The 20,732-nt window shown below is 29.9% G+C and overlaps 3 protein-coding genes across 5 annotated transcripts in view; 1 reads left to right on the forward strand and 2 right to left on the reverse strand.

The window, feature by feature from the left end:
* Positions 1–1,584, reverse strand: part of AlaRS (alanine--tRNA ligase, cytoplasmic) — a 40,784-nt gene extending 39,200 nt beyond the window's left edge. For 2 of the 3 annotated variants that reach the window (XM_014415330.3, XM_014415328.2), the window contains exon 1: positions 1,398–1,541. The gene's annotated coding sequence lies outside the window, so the exon portion shown is untranslated. Of the gene's footprint in view, positions 1–1,397 lie in introns of all 3 variants that reach the window. The other variant, XM_014415329.3, reaches the window with a different exon arrangement.
* A 2,355-nt stretch (positions 1,585–3,939) lies between these two features.
* On the forward strand, positions 3,940–7,185 carry RpL35 (Ribosomal protein L35). The gene is made up of 4 exons (XM_014415353.2): positions 3,940–4,078; positions 4,270–4,406; positions 4,855–4,936; positions 7,005–7,185. Exons 1-4 carry the CDS (start codon positions 4,076–4,078, stop codon positions 7,152–7,154), a joined length of 372 nt encoding a protein of 123 aa, XP_014270839.1. The 5' UTR covers positions 3,940–4,075; the 3' UTR covers positions 7,155–7,185.
* Positions 7,186–10,422: 3,237 nt separating this feature from the next.
* LOC106677419 (protein crossbronx homolog) lies at positions 10,423–19,140 on the reverse strand. Its single transcript, XM_014415344.3, has 7 exons — positions 18,958–19,140; positions 18,693–18,883; positions 18,538–18,602; positions 18,357–18,457; positions 17,097–17,284; positions 11,209–11,377; positions 10,423–10,716 (listed from the first exon to the last, which is right to left on the reverse strand). Exons 1-7 carry the CDS (start codon positions 18,982–18,984, stop codon positions 10,627–10,629), a joined length of 831 nt encoding a protein of 276 aa, XP_014270830.1. The 5' UTR covers positions 18,985–19,140; the 3' UTR covers positions 10,423–10,626.
* Positions 19,141–20,732: the final 1,592 nt, after the last annotated feature.

The raw sequence follows: 20,732 nt of genomic DNA on the forward strand, positions 1-20,732 counted from the left end.
AAGCTAAATTACCCTCCTAGAGATTAAACCTGTCAGGTATTTGGTTTTCAATCAAAATCAAAGACAATTTATGTCTTAATCCATTTAGTTGCTATATAGCAAAAACTGTATAATTTAATTCTTTTAATTGCTATCAGGTGATTTATATAATTTTAACCAGAGTAAGAACGTCAAATTTGATTCCATAGGTTCACCAAGAAAAAAAATTTCAACCAACCCGGGACATGTTCAAACTGGTTCCACTTCTTATTCAAGGTAGCTAAGGTGATACCATAACTCTATCAGCCACCACAGTCTCAATACTTAAGCTACTTGTAATCCTAAAGTACATGCTGACAAAAATTCCACAAAATATACAGTGGAAATTTTGAAAATCCATAATATTAGACCTATGCACTCCCTATTGATGAGAACCAACATTAAATTAAGCAAGGATCACTTGATAAAAAAACAGTGTTTATAATTGTAAACATGAGCATTGCAAATTTGATTTTTTATTAAAATGCAGGTTATGTGTAACTATTATTTTCTTTAACAAATACATTACATAGGTGAAAGATCTGAAAAAAAAATGTTTGCACAAATTTAATTATTTATAGCTATTTTAATAATTAATAAAAGTAGATGTTTAGTACAAAAGCTAACACATCTGGAATGCCATACATCCCTGCTAAGTTGAGATATTTTGATACACCCTTAAATATACGTAATACATATACTTGTTTCATGAATAAAAATCCAAAATAGTACTTAACAATTATGAAAACCTAATTTACAATGTTGGAAACATTAAAAACAAAATTTTAAAAAGCCAACGATTAATTCCCAGATAGAATCAACACCTACCTATCAAGTAAACAAATATAAAGTAAAAAAATCTACTTGGCCTTTAAAAGTAAAAAAGAAATTAAGTTAAACCAAAAGATGAAAACAGAATCTATTAACTTATTATAAATTCAGAAAGAAAACACGATTTGATACTATAATAATAGGCATTGATAACCTCAGGGTTTTACGCCCTAAAGCCCCAGCCAACAACAACTATAATAATAAATAACCAAAAAAAGTCAATTTAAGATATTCAACATATAAGAAGATGGTCAGGGTTGCGGTCAAAGGAGAAACAAAAATAGTTTACAAAGTGTTTCTCCTCACAACCCTGACCATCTTCTTATATATCAATTTTTACGGTCAACAATATATACATGTATAAGATATTCAACATTTAACCAGTAGTTTTTGAGTACATAGTTTTATTAACAAATCATATATAAATTCTAAAAAGCTACATAACTTGGTAAACAGTTTTTTAATCATAACAAAAACTACTAAATAAATTATATAAAATTTTAATAAAAGCATCTAGATTAATTAATATGTCAATCTTTTAATTATACCTCCCAACGTAAACAAAAAATTATTCTTGGTGTTGAGAATATACTATAAACACTTACACCAAGTTAAACTGAAAAATCACTGAATTTTAAAAGTGAGTCAGTTAAAATTGTGCCAAACTTGACATTTCCACGTGGGTAGGTTGAAGAAAGTGGTAAATCAAGTCCATAGAGGTCAACATTAAAAATGTCTAATGTCTGTTAATCAAATAACAACATGGTATCTTATCTCCAAATGCTAGATACTTCAAGTGATTATCTGTAAATCTCTTCGGTATGAGCATTACACCTAGCTTAATAAATAATAACTATTTTTTGTTCTGAGCTAGCCTTAAGTAACAATTTTTATAACAAATAGGTATTTATTTATTCAGATGGCTAAATAAATTATTATTATTATTTTATTTTACTAATTACTACGTATCACCAACAAAAAATAATCATTTACAAGTTTTGTCCAGTTTAGAGCTGAGGTAACTCGTTCTCTGTGTCAACTCATATTCTTTGAGAGTGCCGTGCTTACTAAAGACCGGATTTTTGTAAATTACATCTTTTGTTTTCTAACTTCAAATTCCTCCAAATCTCAACAGAAATTCGAATCTTAGAAAAGATGTTCAAATAACACTAATTTTATTTTGCATAAACAACAACAAGGAACTATATATCACAGGAATTTAGGACTAAAATCAGGTAACCGTCAAGGTTGTTGCCTAAGCCCCCTGCTCTTCATAGTAGTCCTCGATAAAGCAATGAAGAAAGCTAAACTTAAAATAAGACAGTTTCAGTTAGGACACAGGAACTTACAACCCATAAAATTTTCTATGTTGCCTTTGCGGATGACCTGGTCTTGCTGGCTTCCAACGACCGAGACCTCCAGTACAACATAAATGTTATGCAAGAGGAATGGTCTCGATAAACATGATAATTAAAGGATGGATGGATAGGAAAGAAATGCCGGAGAATAATGAAGGTAATCAGAGCGAACGGAGAAAGACTAGAGCAAGTCCAGAATTTCAAATATCTAGGTGCTCATATCAACGAAAGCGACTACATTGATGAGGAAGTTTCTCAAATAATCAATACAGCTGGCAGAATATTTAGTTTGCTTCGAAGGGGTTTCCTGGGTAAAAGGAGGTGACGAGAAAAACTACAATAATGATCTACAAATCGACGTTCCTCCGTATTCTTTCTAACTCTTCCGAATCGTGGACCCTCATCTCGAAACACAAGAGCCGGATCCAATCCATGGAGATTCGGTACCTTCGTAAGGTGGAAGGAAGAACACGACGAGATAGAGTACGGAACAGTACTATTCGGAATAATCTCCGAGTCAAACCGGCTGAGAGCATTCTGGAGGGGCACAAGCTAAGATGGTTGGGAAACCTCCTTCGGATGGACCAGGAAAGAACTGCCAGAAAGACTTATGAGACTCGCATGGAGGGAAGAAGGCCAAGAGGAAGACCACGCATTTCATGGGAGGAAAGTGTTAAGGAGGCGTTCACGAGGCGGGATATGGACTGGAGTAGAAGGGAGATGGTTCAGGAGCAAGATATCTGGTCCAGACTCTGCAAATTGTAACCCCACATTGCGCAAGCGGTAAAGGGAATAAAATGATTATGGAACAATATTTTCTGCCTTAAACAATAAGAGGTAACGCATTATTATTGTTAATAAAATTTTAATATATTTCATATTAAATAAAAAGTTTCACTTTTGTTAACCAGTCCCATGGCTGCCACTATTTTCTTTTTTTATTCATGTTTGCATAAATGTAGAGAGTATTAATGGAGTAAAATTTATTTCAAACAAGAGTAAGTAAGCTTTCTATAAACCAGTATTGTGAAGTTCATGATTTTGCAGGATTTGGGTGTTCTACACATATTTTGAGTTTTTACTGTACGATTTTGCACTTTATGAGTTTTTTAGTGCACAAAAATGCGTTCTCTTGTTATTATTTATGAAAAATTAAAGAATATACAAGAAATAAATACACATTAACATAAGATAATTTTGTTTCTTGTCTTTCCGCTATGTCACGCCAATTGGGCCCTAACGGTTCTCGCAGCTCTTAAGTAGTCATAATTTACCCGGTGACGTGGAGAGCCCTGTTTCATAATAAAAGAACAAACTAATATTACTAAGCTTGTAGATTGTAGGAAGATAGACCGGTTGGCGGTCAATAAAGGTACCAAAATAGTAGAAGCAAACTATTTATCTTGTACTATTTTGACTTGTGCTTTTTAACTTCTATATTATCACTAATTGTTGTCCTCATTTGAAAGTTGCCATTTCCACACTTTATGATACTCAAGAAACCACATTGCGTAGTCAAAATTCGTTTGACATTTTTGTTTAAAAAAAAGTTAGTTTTAAAATGGGTATTTAAAATTGGGTATATATAAATTTGAGTATAAATCACTATCTGTCGGTAAAAAATGGAAAATGGAATCGAGTGAACGATATTGGAATCACTCCAGGTAGTCAGTCCATTTCATCATTCTATGTTAACATTTGGAATGATGGTCACAATCACCTTAAGAGGACCTCCTAAGTTAAAATTCATCTAATTTTGAACACCTTTCTTTATGTACCTCACTGTACAACAATTGTTAGAATCGATTTTGGGCCAAGTTCTCTTCTTTAGAACTCAGTTTAGCTTTCGTTAACCACGCTTTTTCAATATGGTTCGTATTGTAATATTAATCCATTTTTACTTTCATAATCGAAATTTAGTGATTAAAATTTTCTTCCTTATTAAGTATTACAAAATTCATTTTGTATTTTCTTAGTTGTTCTACTAATTTATATCCACATTTTTTTCTCTTATAATGTAATGAGTAATGTTTTTATAATTATGTGATTTACTTTTGTTTAGGGGAAAGTTAAGTGTTCAGAGTTGAGAAGCAAAGATAAAAAAGATTTGCTTAAACAACTGGATGAGCTGAAAACAGAATTAACAAATCTTAGAGTTGCTAAAGTAACTGGTGGTGCAGCATCTAAATTATCTAAAATGTAGGTTTTAAGAATAAATTTCCATTTATATTGTTTGCACAGTTCTACGTTATTCAACATTAACAAGAAATGTGAGGAAAAATTGGTTGGGAGTGTGATCAGTAGAGTAATGTTAAGTGAATCGTAAACATAAATAAGTGGGCAATAGAATAATAATAACTTAATCTTAAACACAAATAAGTGAATCTTATGTTATAAGATTCTAAATCTAAGTATCTAAATACACTAATATCTTTTGTAATAAGATTCACTTCTTTGTGTTTATTATTACTCTACACTTCTGACAATCTTTTCCTAACATTGAATCTATGGTCAACTGTAAATATCATTAACTAGAAATATTGCATTATTGTTAAACCATTTTGAATTTAATTCACAATTTGACTGAATTTATTCTATTAACTATTCATGTTTAATGTTTTAGTTATCTTTGATTTTTTTTTTTTAGCCGAGTGGTTCGTAAAGCAATCGCTAGGGTGTACATTGTTATGCATCAGAAGCAGAAAGAAAATCTGCGTAAATTGTTCAAGGTATGTTTAGTCACTTTTTCTTATTAGACGTGAAAAGTTTTTCTTCTTATATTGATTTCTGTTACATCTTATTTTAATCATTCTTTGATTTTGAGTATTTATATTTTCAAACTAGGCTTCAAAATAGTATAGTTCCATATGTTTCTATTTTAACTATGTAGGTGAGTTATCTCCATATTTATTAATAGAATTCCAGTATTAAGATTTATAAATGTTTTGGTAAACATTTTAAGTGTTCATCAGTTTTGATACAGTTTTATTAAAAACTATTTAATTGATTAATTAGGAATTAAGCTTATAATTTGTAACATGTTTTTTGCTGCCCTTTTGAAAATTATGTAGGATTTGATTAACTGCACTTCTTGAGTAGGGCAGTAATTCATCAAAATTTCATAATAACAGTTGAATTTAATGGAACTTTGTACCCACTAGTGCTAGAGCCCATGCAGAAAGACACAGCTTATTTTATAGTTTCATTAATTTCAAACAATTATGTATTATCTTTAAATTTAGATAGCACCTTAAAGCTAGGAGTAAAGAAAATGGCCAGTTGAATTATTCTTACACTGAAAATCAAATCATTTTCTTTTGCAAAATAATTAAATTTTTACCTAGGCTTTACAACAAGCAATAAATCTTCATAAAAATTAGGTATTGGTCTATTTTAGGTACACAGCACCAGAAGTTCATTTTATTTTTTAAAACCAAAATTATTTTCTACTAATTATTTATTGCCCACTTTTTAATCCACAATGTCGGTCTTCACCGGGGCTGTTGTCATGGGTGGATATGTACACAATGATTTGACAAATTCAAATTTCCTTTGTTCATTGTGTATATCTCCACCCATCACAACAGACCTGATAAAGACCTACATTGTGGGTTGAAACATCGGGAATAAATAATTAGTTGCAAACTATAGTTGTTCTCCTTGACCACAACCCTGACCATCTTCAAATTCCCAAACAGTTAATCATTTATACATTGTATGAAATCCTTTATTTTTATTCATTTAAGTACTTTTATAAAGTTACCTTTAGACGAAGATAAACACTAACCGCTTTTCTAAAGCAGATTTAATTTTTTTTAATTTAAACTTTAACTTCATGTTCAGTAGTTCCTTATATACAGTTATTCAAAAACCAAAATTTATTCCTGTTCTCAATTAGACACATACACACGCTCACAAATCGTTTTGTGAGATTTGGTTATTTAGTCCTAGGTGACTTGGAAACATGATTTCTGCTGAAAACTCAGATGTGAAATTTTCAATTATTGCAATACTTCTTCTTATTCATATTTCATATGTGGGTACATGAAAGTTATAAATAAACATTAAGTAGATTTATTTTGGCAAATATCTTGGACACTTTTTCCTGTGCCTATTATCTTAATAAACTAATTTATGATGTTTTTAACTTACTTTAATTTGGATTCTAATAGATACCTACCAATGTCTAATAGATATTCATGAACCTTTTTTTTTTCCCAAATAAAGACAAATTTGAAAGGTAACATGGAAACTATTATTTAATGTATTGTTGTCTAATAGCACTCAAATTAAAGCTAGTTATTAAATGTGCCATAAAGTAATTTTTAATGATTGTATTATCTTTAAATAAATTCACATAATGTTGATCTTATATTATTAAAACTATTGGATGTGCTTATTTTTATTTACACTCTAATGGAAGCTCGATGAATACATCACTAAGTATTTTATAATGATTGTCTTTGTAGGAATAGTGTCCGGATTTTTAAAATAAATTCACAATATGTCTTTTTGATATAGCCATCATTTTTGTTAGGTCATTTTAGAAAACTGTTCTTTTTAAGTACCTCCTCTTTATTATTTTAAAATATATGTTGCTGAATATAAAAAAATCATAGTCACAACAAAATGAATAAATTTGTCAGAACTTCTATTATTCTGACTTTATTGAAGCAATGTTTTATCCAAAGTATAGTTACACCCTAACAGTAAATCTCTTGTCAATATTTTTTATAATAGTGATAAATTATTTTATAGTTATATTTATGGTCATTAGCTATATTTTTTTCTTTCCAGAACAAGAAATATAAGCCCTTGGATTTGAGACCCAAGAAAACAAGAGCTATGAGGAAGGCACTCACAAAGCATGAGAAAAAAATTAAAACTCTGAAGGAAATTCGTAAGAGATCTGCCTTCCCTCCACGAAAATATGCTGTTAAAGCTTAATATTTTTTAAATTAAATTTTTATTAAACAAGTTTTTCTGCTGATTATTTTGTTTTACCTTTTAATCCGTGTGTGTTAAAATTAAACTTTTATCTTACTAAATAAGAAGTAATATTTATTAATCTGATGGTAATTTTTTATCAAAAACATTAAAAGCAAGCTCCCTGAGATAAATTCTTTAAAATCATTAAATAATTGAAAGTTTATATTCTTATTTAATTACAATTTTTTGCCAGTCAGTTTGGTAAGGACTTACCAAACCTTATCTTATATGATCCATTATAACTTTTCTTGATAGTAATGAATTCTGCGGGTAATTGTAGTATGATCATAATTAACATACGTTGCCTATCTAAAATACTTAACATAAAAATAGACAACATCCTGTTTTCAATGCAAGCCAGGTTTGAAATACAATAAATAAAATTTAATAAACTATTGAAATATCGAAGAGGGTTAAAATAAATGCTCTTAAGAAAATCAGGTCAATGTGGAAACGATCAATCAATTTTTAGGGAAGAATATTGAGAGCTACAAAAAATTATAATTTTAGAAACTGAATTCATAAAAATATTGGAAGATTGATGAAATAAATGCTCTTATAAAATCAGTGGAAAAAGTATAATTTCCAGAAAATTTAATTTTTAGATAAGAATATTAGGAGCTATAAAAAATAATCTACTATGCCAAGTACATAGATTAATATAGTTTCCTCACATACTACTTTTTTATATCCTCTTATTTTCTTTTGTGAAAATTGTGTTTTCTGGAAATTTCAATTGGATATTTAATTATAGACATTCCAAGTTTAATGATCTGTTATTCGAGGCTTTATTCTACAGGATGGGCTACTTTTGAAATAAAGGAGTTTTTCACATAGGTAAGGCAAAAGTTGACAAAATGTAATGGAAATTGATAGTAAACTCATTTTTATTCTAATTCCCAAATTATATAAAGGAAAATACATTATTGCATCTTCAATGAAAGAGGTAAATTATCATATAGTAGTTTGCTGCTATGTTAACAACTAGAGAGAAGCCATAAAGTTTTTTTGTTGTAAATTATTAACCCTCATTAGGAGTGAATACTTATCTTAGTAGCTGTTCCCCAGGTACAAGAAGAGAGAATGTTGAAGTGAGATGTAAGAATTCATTTTTTATTCTATACAAGTTGCTTTGTGGCAAACTGTGAATATATCCATTGTACAGGCTTCCAATGGTTTTGTAACAGTAGTCGGAAGGTTGCCATCAAGCTTTATGTGTGTTTATTCTCACTACAGTAAGAACGTTTTATATTATCTAACCATAACTAATAAAACAGTAAAAACATTTTATTTGTGTCCACCACTTCCGCATTCAACAGAGAAGAGATGAGGCTCTCCATTCAAATTACCTATCACCAAACTATTACAGAATAAGATTACTTCTTTTTTCTTCCAACTCCACCATTATCTTTATCATAATTATACAATAGACCCGATAATTCAACATTCACCTACCATTCAATACAAATGTTTCTCTTTGCCAATCACCATGGCCTATGTAAATCACCCCTTAGTTTATTTTGTTTTTGGCATAACCTCGTTTAGTCATACAGTCCATCGGCAGAGTCACATTTCTACAAAAGCGATTTTCTCATAAGTGTTCCTTTTTGTTATTGCTTTTGAATTTTATATCGATATAAGTGTAATATTTGTATGTGTATACACTTATACGTAATGCTACAAAAGGTGCTCGCAATATAAACCAGATATTTGCACTTTTCAATCATTAACAGTATTCTTAAAGATTGAAAAGTGCAGCATTGGTTTGAAAAATTTTGTTCTGGTGATTTCTCACTACAAAACAATCGTGACGACCACATACATCGCACAGAACAAATGTGAAATTAAATAAATTGAAATATAAAGTTTTGCAGTGCCCAGCCTATTCAACAGATCTCTCACCAACCGACTTTCATTTTTTTAAACATTTGGATCTGTTTTTATGGGCTAAACAGTATAATAATGAAGACAGCCTGAAAAATTCAATATCTAAATTTACTGATTCTAAAGATCATAATTTTGTTAAGACAGTCATCTATGCTTAAAATTCCCACTAGGAAAAGTGTATTGAAGCAAATGGAACATATTTTGATTAAATAGACAGCTTGTGATGACCTAATACAATATAGTCTACTCATACTCACCAAACAAGTACCAGTAAGTTCAAAAAGGAGTTCAATGTTTGGCCTTATGTTGAAGGTTTTCTCAATACACACATTTAGGCATGTGGATGGAATATGATAAAACCAATTTGGGACAAACAAGGTACCAAAGCATACTATCTCAGAAATTTTCATTAAAATTGGATTAATGGTTCAATCAGTTATGTCCGGACACAAATTGGACTTAAAAGACAATTTTGTACATTACTATTTGATACATAAAATGCAACTGAAAATTTCGATTCTGAGGACATCAATTTTTCTCAATTTATGCATGAATAAAAAGCTTCTCTACTTGCAGTAGTAAGGAAGCAAAAAAATAATTTTACTGTATTAAATTTAGAGGCAAAATGTTAGTGATAATTTTATTTTATTTAAGAAATAACTACCCGATCAAATGAAAATTTGTGAGAAGTGAAATTTTATTGACAAAGGAAAACACAACTTAAATATTTCCTGTTTTTAATGAATATGGTGCATTTAATATTAAATTTAAATTTTTTAACATCCCAATAATAAATAGTGAACAATACCTCAATAATAAATAATGTTATTAAAAATTTAATAATAATGATTAAAGGAACAAAAATGAAATCATATAGGTAGAATAAATAAATTAATATTTTGTATGAAGAAAAACAAATTTTTTATTGCATTAATTTTTGTTTGAATAATGTGCAACTAAACATAGCTGAATGTGCCAGTAAGCTCTTTCCCACTTAATTGTTTATGGTGATTGTGAATAATTTAATAAAATGGATGCATCAATGCCTCAATTTAAGGTATAATCTATACATACTATAAACCTTTTTCTTAGTTAGTGTTAATATACTATTAATGTGGTAGGGGTGCTGATTCATCTCAATTGCCATTATATGGAGACTAATAAAGTTTTTAAATAGTTTATGGTTATGATTATTTTCAAGATGACAAATATAAAATATATATATTAACAATGACTGAAAACCTTGTCCCTAAATCTTCCCTGTAGTAGCAACAAAATCTGCAAGTTACTATATTAGATTGTTCATTTAAGGATGACACTAATAAAATTAACAAAAAAACAATGTTAAAAAGTTTTTATTAGAAAATCAATATGCAAAACATTAACAATTATCTTAAAAAAGTTTCATATATTATTATTGACAATATATCTATAATTGAAACAAGTTTAAATTATATATACAAACATACATACATCTTTTATTTGCATTTATAACAAAAAAATTCTTACAAAATGTAAAATTCCAACACAAAATATATTCAGCCTAAAAGTATGAATTTGCTGAGCATGGCTTCAGTGATCCTCGTTTAACCCATGATAATCCAGATGAGTGACCATTATATTTGTTGCAATTCTAAAAACAAACACAATAATAGATAACCAGTATTCCAAAAACTATTTAATTGCTTCAAGCCAACTTGATTATTGATTAAAAAAACAACTTCCTGTTGGGTAATTACATGTGTCATAGATTTTAGTAAAACAACTTTTGGAGGATAGATTTGCGTTTAAAATTATCAATAACAATAATTTTACAATTATAAATCCAGAATGATAGAGGCACAAAATTTTTAAAATCAAAAACTTTTAATAGTTGACCTCTTCATCATTCCAAAGAGTAGCTAGCCAGCCCTCAAATATCAGACCAAAAGTATCGACTACATCTAGAAGCAACATGTGTTAGAGCAAATACCATGAGGGTTTCTAAGCAGAACTAAACCTTTATCTAATGTTTGTTCAAACAAAAACATCTTCTTTGAGTCATGCCCCTTTCATTCTGGATGTAAAATATAATATGGTAAATAAATTCTTGCAAACCTGAAGCAAAAGAATATAAAATTCTCACCTTAAATTTTTTCAAGGTACGTAGTGTTTCACCATGAATATTTTCATCAAAATGAGAAAATTTCAAATAATGAGCATCATCAGTTTCTAAAGTTTTATATACATCACACTGACTATTTTGGACACATTTCGTTGCCTGCCTTAGATATTCTTCCCTTTCAAATTCATATCTTTAAAAATAAGTATAAACAAATAAATTACAGTTTTAAAAATACTAATAGAAATAACACAAATATAAGAAAAAATCACAGCAAAAAGATATGCAGTAAAAACTAATGTTTTCCACAATTTGTAAGTGGAGACATACAAAAAATTCAGCAATACAGGAAGTATAAACGTTTCACTGAATGAATACCGTACTGAATAAAATAAAATTATAGGTAGAACATCAGGTGGAGTCTGGCTAGCTTAAAATAATCCGAGGTCATTGGCAGAAGGATGTATAGTAGACCAACATTCTCTTTGCTAATTCTCTCAATTCATATCCTTTTTGATTTGCAAATTCTAGTCTTTAATAATTAGGCTTAAAATGAAAAAAAAAAACTCACAGTAGGGGATTTCAACATCTAGTGTTAAGCAAATAAAACCATTTATGTTCATCCAGCACCCATTTGGGGGATATATTTGTACATCAGGGTCTCTTTTAGACTTTCTGTCTTAACTGAGATATTTCAAAAACTGCCTCAAAAAGGTCTTATTTTGTAGAAATGAAAGGTAAAATAAACAGAAGAAATAAAAAACTTATCAGGAAATTAAAAAAGAGATGCTGAAATTAATCCCAATGATAACATATCTAGTATAAGAACCAGAGAGTAAGTGTTGAATCTAATGATGGATATTCGAGTAACTATGTTACTAGGTTTTAAAAAAATTTAAGATTAAATTTGTTAATTACATTGTAAAATTTGGAGGTATAATAGAGGTTAAAGGTTTTCTGTTAACTTAGTAGTATAATTATTGGATCATTTGGATTGTATAGCTTCTTGATAAATAGGCAATAAACATTAAATTTTGTACTTATGTTATAACTTCCTTTGTTATTAATAGGTCACCTGGTTCTATTTCAGCAAGCAAAGGATGTTTAGATATCTTGTTATGCTGGAAGTATTATTAAATACCTCAGTACCATTACAAATTTGGTTGTAAATATGGCTTGAATGTGTAATATATAGCTAATAATGATCAAATATAATATAACATGATATATATAAAAGAGAGCTGTCGAATCTTTGTCCTCGATAGACTGTTATTACTTAACTGATTTATGTGGGGTATTTTTCTAAATTTGTCCACAATAAACTTTTGAATTGCTGGACCAATTTACTTGCAGTTTTTTTTTAAATACTAATTTTCACTACTTGAAAATCATTTACCACATTTCCATATGTCATTGAGTCTGTATATGCGCATTTTTTCTAAAATGTTCCATTTTGCCATGGGAAGGTTTAAAGATAATGAATTCCTGAATTCCCGAAGAAAAATATTTTGAAGAAAATTGAGAGTTTAAAATATAATAAAATGAATTAGTGGACTTTTTTTTTACTCCCAAAAAATATTTTACCACTCTTTGGTTCAGTTGTTTGGATACTGTAATAATATTGAAGCACAGTGAGAGTTTTTGTTTCAAAACTATATATGTTACTAAATCTTAATGTTACTTATTATAATTATTATTATCTGTACTTAAACCTCTTCAAAGTATGGTGTAGATTGGTTGAGTAATGTTGAAACTAATGATATTTTTTTAAAAAAATTATAATTGCAACTTTATAGCATGTATTGGTGGTTCAATTTATGTTACCAAAACATAGTAATAAAGTATTTCAAAATGTTTAATTTTAACTAAAAAATATAATAAACTTTAAGAAACTATTGGTTTTATTCATTGAAAATAATCCTCAAATTGAAGTGTATACCAATGATACCAACTGATACGCCATTTATTTCAACCTTTCTTTCATGAGATGCTAAAAACGAATGTCATGGCATATATTGGATCAATTTATGTTAACAATCATAATAATAAAGTATACCTATATGTTTAATTTAACTAAATACATACATTTATAACCACCAATTGTGTTTATTAAATCTATATACATCCTCAAATATGGCTATAGCGAAGCATTTTGGTCAGCTACCTGAGTAAAATATTTTTAAAATTACGAGGCACAGGGAGAGTTTTTATTTAGAAACTGTTTATATTTTCAGTAGTATATACATGTAAATACCTTCAATAATAAAATTGCCTCAAATAAATAGAAAAAATTACATAAATCAGACCAGTAACAAATCTTTTACCACACTTTCATAGGACAGTAGAATATTTTCAATATAGTAATAATACTGAAGCACAGTGAGGGTTATTTTTTTTTTTTAAATTACTAATCCATTCATCTCTTTGATTGAGAAGTATGAAAAAAAAATAAAGATTCTATCTAACGATATTACATACACAAAAAATTATAAAAACATAATGTGACTTAGAGTAAAGTAGGTCAAAATGTTTTTCTAGGAACAAGTAAATCATATTTGTTATAGCGTCGTTTCAAACCATTAAATTCTATTTTTCAAAGAAATTAAAAATAATGATTTTTTCACCTGTATTTATTTCGAGGTTTTATCTTTTTTAATTCGGTGACCGTTGTGTATATATAATCATTCATTCATTTATCCGATTTCTACGTTAATAGAACCTTGGAAAGATAAGTGTCTGCTCTTTTAACATTTGGAATGCTAAAAACGAATGTCATGGCATATATTGGTTCAATTTATGTTACCAAATCATAATAATAAAGTATACCTACATGTTTAATTTAACTAAACACTAAATTTAAATCAAACTGTCATAGTATCATTAAATCTAAATACATCCTCAAATATACTAATAGCAAAGCATTGCCGGGTCAGCTAGTGTTTGAATAAATTGGACTCATTATTATGGTAACCAAACTAAACAATTTTAATCAGAGACTGTTCAACTGTACTGTTATGGCAGTAAATGTTGTCATGACAAAAAGTGTCATATCAGCTACACCATGTTAGTGGCTGTCAAGTGTAACTCTTAAACAGGCCTTAACATATTAGCTTCACTAACACAACAGTAAATACTGTCATGATGGCTACTATTATACAATTTTCACCAATGTAGTGATTGGAAAGTGTCTGCGTGGAAACAGGCTTTAACATGACAGTAGCTTCACTGCTATTACAGGCACTTTTCAGCTATCACACCAGACAAAGTAGAAATAAATGCTAATATGATGCCTATATCATACACTTTACATCATAGCAGTGGCTGTTTTGTTCATTATAAAACACCAAAACTGGTTTTATACACATTTTATTAAGAGCACATAACATTGTTTAGATATAACCTCCATGTCTAACCTTATCAAACATATGACATTTTAACTTTACAACAGTGGCCATGGGCCAATTAATCCCCAAAACCCCTTTATTTGTTAAAAAAAAACCAATTAAAATTTATTCAAAGGGCAATTGTTTGTTTAACAGCTGTTCAATAATTTTTATCGAGTTATCTTTTAAAATAAAAATTAATTTTATAACACTAATCCCTAATTTTCATAATAAAAATTCTTTCAAAAAAGCAATCCCTTAATTTTAAAAATAAAAAATATGCAGTAACTGTGATTGTGAAATTATTAATGATTTCAGATCCTGATTATAATAAATTATCTTGAAAAAGAAAATCTATTACAGGGGTATATTACAAATTATTGCTAAATGTATAGTGTATCCAACATAAGTTTGCCTGTAGGGTAGGGAACTCTTGCACTCACCCCTCCTAACTCCTTCCCCTCCACACGATAACAAACCTCTCCTACCAGGAAAAACCAAGAGGCAGTCCGGAACTTGGTAACGTCGAACTGTTTCTTATTGATTCTTTTTTACCTTGTAGACAAATATATTTACAGCTCTGTTCTGACAACCTTTTTAAGAATGCAGTACCACCCAAAAAGTCATTTTAGAGATTTGATAATCATTGTGTTCAGAAAACAACTACTTCTTTTTAAGTAACTGTGAAACAGTGCAACAATTTTCTAATTTTGATGTTTTAAAATGCAATATATTTGGTCATAGAATGGGATTAACTCATGATAAATGCAGTCATTTATGGCTTTTCATAATAGGAAACATGGATAGGACCACTCTCTGTTTTCATGAATTTAAAGACATTCTATACATAATTACATTTTTGGTTTGAGAGTAGATGGAATATTATCCACTCTCAAACTAAAAACTACCCACTGGAAGATTGACCGTGTTTAATAATAAATGGAAGATGGTCCAGGTATTTATTTGACCGCACCAAGACCATCTCCCATTTATGATAACAAAAACTACCCAGCTTACTTGACATGCTAAACTTATAATCTTGCGATATTAATGAGAAATAGTTTTGAAAAAACTGATACAAGGAATTTCTATTTGTAAAATTGCAGTAGGTCAAGGAGAGGAAAGGAAAGGTAGTCTAGTCAACTGAGTAGGTCTGTTCCAACAACCACTTTTGACTATCCAGAACTGTTCGGGGCATGCACAGTGTTTAGGAGGGAAAACACATACAAAGCATGCTCCCTACAGTCAGAAGTGGTTGTTTCAACAGATTGGAGAGAAGAGTGGGGGGTTGGCAGGAAAACATTTGCCACTGAGCATTTCTCCCCTCCCTTACTCACAGGTAAACTCATCTTGGATCCACTATACAAATTGCAGACAAGAAAATTTATTTTACCTCTCAGAGGTTGCCATGGTATAAATCTATAAATAGCAGTTTGAACTGAAATATGTAATACCATCTGTGTTGTTTCAAAGCACTCAAAAACAGAACACACATTTCTTTTAAAAATAAGTAATACAGTAATATTAAAAAAAAAAGTAGAAAAATTATATACTTCATTAAATAATAATTTTTGTTGAACTGTAGTAAGAAATTAATTTTCTATAAATTACATTAATGTGCCTATAGTCATTATAACAAAACGTGATTTTTTTTTTTAAATAAGAGGTTTATTTTTATCTACTTTTACTCAAACCAAATTTACTCTTAAATATTGACAAAATATTTAAATTATCACTAATTTAATAGTACTTACAGATAATTTTAATATTTTATCAATACTAAAGCGTAAATTTGCTTCAGATACAGGTAACTAACTCCTGGGCGCTACAGACTGATATGGACCTGCTCAATAAGTTTTCGCCAGATGACCCTACCCTACCTAGCGCAGTTGCTCGCCAGTTATGGGTGTTAAGCAAGTCTTGCGCATTCCATATGAAAGCATCCTCCAATATAAGTTGTGGTCTGACTCTTCCACTTTTCCAATAGAACCTTCCATCAAATAACTTACTTCGAATACCAACTTCTGGAATTCTGGCAATATGCCCAACCCAACAGAGCCTTCCTAACTTGATGAGTCTCATCACATCTATATATAAAAAAAATCAAAAAGAGATCATAGATCTCTCTGTTCCTCGTCCTACACCAATTCTCATTGACCTTAACTGGTCCAAATATGCAACGAAGGACCTTCCACTCAAATACAAGGATCTCCTTCTCCAGTGTCTGTGAGAATCCAGGTCTACAATCCATAGATAAGAACAGATTTGTCACAAAGCAGACAGCAAAAAAAATACCTTATTCACAAAATATTCATTATGTATAGTAAAAAGTTAAGTTGGTGGCATAATATTCATTTTTAACAAATTTGTTCAACTTTTGAACTTTAAAATCGCTCTCTTGAAAAATCATATTTTTTAATATAATGAAATAGCTGAAAGGAGTGAGCGATATGATATATATGAATAAAATTATTATTATAATTAAAATTAATTTTATTCAAAAGCAAAACTTTAAAAGTATATACTTACAGATGTGCTGCCAATTTATTAGTTTTGGCTTTTCCAGGTATATGATAAAAAATACTCCTTGTATAATCAAGGACTTGCCAGATATGATTAAAATTTTTAGACCAATTGCTAAAAACAGTACCCATATTGAGTTCCAGAGTTTCACTATCAACGGATGGATGAAATACCTTTGTTTCAAAGATTAAACTCTAGGAAAAAATAAATTAATTATTAAAAGGCTTCTAAAAAATAATTCACTGAATCGTAATAAAACTAATTTTTAATGAAATATAATTAATCATAAAACAGTTAATATATGAATGCAAAAGCATTAAAATTTGTCCTTATAAGTTTCAATAAGACTAAATAAAGCGTATGTTAATATATACAATAAATTAAATGTATGCTTTCACAAGGTATCAACAATAAAAAGGGGAAATGGAAATACAATGAAGCTTCTATAGATAAGGGAGTAAAATTAAACCTTTTTTTTTTTTTTTTTCAGAATGAAATGGAATCATAAACTGCAATTTTATAACTTCATGTGCTCAATAATTTGAGAGAAATCAAAAACTCATGCACAAGTATTAGTTATTAAATGTTGTATTGATTTCAAGATCATAACATAAAACCAAAATAAAAGCTAACTAACACTCAAATTCCACTTCTTTAGTTTTTCTAATAAAATAATTACAAATAACAGTAGAGATAAGTAACACTTTATTGAAAAGTAAATAACACTTTATCCTTATTGAAAAGTAATAGGTGTAACTATGTTCTTCTTTCTTTTCCTCTTCAAGACATTACTGCTTTAGAGGAGCTTCAATTTAGCTCTGTAAGTCTCTGCTCAGTTGCTTCATTTCTGCAAGTTTCACCCGCATGTGCCAGCCCTGTGGGTTAGGGAGCCCTCCGGGTCCACCCTACTTCATGAAGTGGGTACGTACCCTTTATTGGGTAAACATTTTAATTATTATAGTCTCCACAGGCAAGAATCCTTAGACATATATCAAACATTCCTCGACATGAAATCACCAAATAATCTAGTATTTATTATACCCCGATAAAGAACTCAAATAACTACATGCCAACTAATTTAAAAAACTTTGACAGTGATGACACAAACAATAACCTGGAATAATATAGAACTTAGATACAATAATAGTACATGGACTGTTAACCTGTAGAATAGCCAATGTAATAAGGTTTGCTACAAGAGTAACTATTTTAAGTGCTCATATAACTGTAATAAACATCACAAGTTAACAAAGAAATAATACTTACAGGGTGAACACCATTAGGGAAATCTTCTGGAATTTGCAATATAAACCGAAAAATGCCTCCTCTATATATTCCTGATCTAATAAATATTACACCAAACCATACTGAAATAAATTGAATATTGAAATGAGTAAAACATAATGATTCACATAATAGATTGTAATAAACATAATAAGAAACATACATAATTCTGAGTTAGCTGAAGGAATAACATAGAGTCCAGGGATATGTCTGTTCACAACTAAATTGCTAAGTCATTGAAGGATTAAAAAAAAAAAAGGTAAATTAATTGAGTATACCAAATAATTAAATTTACTATGTTATAAAATTGATTCTTACTATTCTGATATGATGGTATATTCTTTAAAGCTAAGAGTGTAATCATCAGGGTCTATAGATGAGCCTTTCGATTTTGGGCGGTCTAACATTTTTGCAGATTTGCCTAAAAGAGAGTCAGTTCTCACAAGTGAATGAAGAACTTTCCTAATAGAACCATGTCTTGAAAAATCACCAGTTTCCTCATCAGGATCCTGAATTAGTTGAATACAAATATTAATGAAATTAAACAAAATATCTTTTTCACAAACTGTGCAAATAAACTTACAAAATCATTAGGTCCCATCACTGCCATTTTTCCTTCATCGAATCATCAATTTAATGTCATCTATTCTAATCATTACTCAAGAGCTAGTGAAAATGCCATCTTTGAATATAAAAACCAAAATAGCCCATCGGAGAATCATTATCACTTAACAAAGGTAACAATACAAAGCAGATGTGTAGCAATCATGAACTTATCTCTAATTCCAAGGAGGTACATGAATGAATCTTATTAGTAATAACTTACTTAACGTGGCTCTACAACTTTTATGAGCCTGGGTCTCGAGCTATTTGATCTGTTAGTCATTTCTATTGGTTGCTGTTTCTCTCCAGCTACGAATATCCAAGGTGGACCTCGGATCTGTAGGCATACCTCCTGGACAAACCCCTTAACAGAGGTCTTCCCACTCTTCTGGTCGAACATATTTTTTCTTCCAGATATCTGGTATGGTTTCATCATTCCAATAAAGGCAGCCCATAGGAGCCATCCAACCTTGATATCTCTAACAGTATCCAGAGTTCTTATACACTTTCACTAAATGTCTGTTGATTCAGATCCTGCATACGCCATTACTCTGTAAAGAGTCAAACATTTTTCCTAAAATACGTCGTTAAAATAAAAATTTGTTTCTTATTTTCTCATTAGCGTCCAACATTCTGAGCCGATGGCTAGTAATGGTATTAAAAATGTTAATAAGTTGTGGTGATCATATAAAAAGAGTACAATAGAAAAATTATTTAAGCCACAAAACATTTAAACTTATACATTTTCATAATATGACAGTTATGAAAAATTTCTTTTAAACCCTTGTGTTCTTGACAATTTGTCAGACCATGAAAAATTGATGAAGAAAATATTAGGGGGTGAAAACATCGAACAAACAAAAAAATCAGGGGAAAATGGATGTCGAAATATACTTCACCTTCCAACTTCCTGAAACCAATATGATAACTATTGGAAAAAATCATTGGCTAAGATCGACAAAACCGTTTTTTGAATATAAATGAAGACGCAGTACCAAGGTCTTTTGAGAAATAAGATTGATCACCGCTCAATATACTGGTGACCCTGAAGTAATCAAAAGGTCTTCGAAAGAAGAAGCTTCAACTGACGTGATATAAAGTTCTTTGCTGGAAGATACCGCCGGAAAACATGATAAGAATAATCTAAATAAAAGACCATCACATAACATGATGTGAAGGCATTCGTTACGATGAAGCCGCCAATTAATATGATCTGAAGTCCTTCTTAATATGAAACCATCAACAGATAGACCAAAGGACAGCAAAGATAAACAATATAATAAAGATCAACGACAAATGGCATATGGAGTTCCACTACGACTAAGCCCTATAGTGAAAGCAAAATTCCATATAAACAGAAGTTAGCTCCAGGTGCTCTATCAAGTCAAGCTATTGTATCCGACGCCGTCCTTTAGGGAGAGAAAAGTGTAACGGCACCCAAACGAGATCTCCAGCAACAGCTTACAGAAACTAGCTCAGCGTGCTGAAAGATGGTTGACGCTCATCAATTTCCATCAAAATCAGATATTTATTGTTATCATATATAGTTATGTAACTAGAAATATAAAATAATTTCATTAATGACCAATAAAACTCCCTGTTCTTCGCTGAAACCCTCAAATTTAGCTGTAAATAATTAAAATGGCAAAAAAAAAAAATCACTTTAACAGTTAGCCACATTAGCTCCAAGCTTTACAAAATTCAAAGACATTTTGGCGATTATTTCGAAATATTCAGTTGATTTGTGATTAATAT

This window comes from Halyomorpha halys, unplaced genomic scaffold (assembly GCF_000696795.3).
Source record: "Halyomorpha halys isolate HHAL.00 unplaced genomic scaffold, Hhal_1.1 Scaffold98.1, whole genome shotgun sequence".
NCBI lineage: Eukaryota > Metazoa > Arthropoda > Insecta > Hemiptera > Pentatomidae > Halyomorpha > Halyomorpha halys.

Bases quoted from the DNA above. Each gene is read 5' to 3' on its own strand.
- RpL35 (XM_014415353.2), top strand. The intron at 4,407-4,854 runs GTAGGTTTTAAG...TTTTTTTTTTAG, and splicing joins GCATCTAAATTATCTAAAAT to CCGAGTGGTTCGTAAAGCAA. The intron at 4,937-7,004 runs GTATGTTTAGTC...TTTTCTTTCCAG, and splicing joins ATCTGCGTAAATTGTTCAAG to AACAAGAAATATAAGCCCTT.
- LOC106677419 (XM_014415344.3), bottom strand. From the start codon at position 18,984: ATGGCAGTGATGGGACCTAATGATTTT. The intron at 18,458-18,537 runs GTATGTTTCTTA...AATTTATTTCAG, and splicing joins TTCAGCTAACTCAGAATTAT to TATGGTTTGGTGTAATATTT. The intron at 11,378-17,096 runs GTAAGTATATAC...TTATTTTTAAAG, and splicing joins AATAAATTGGCAGCACATCT to ATATGAATTTGAAAGGGAAG.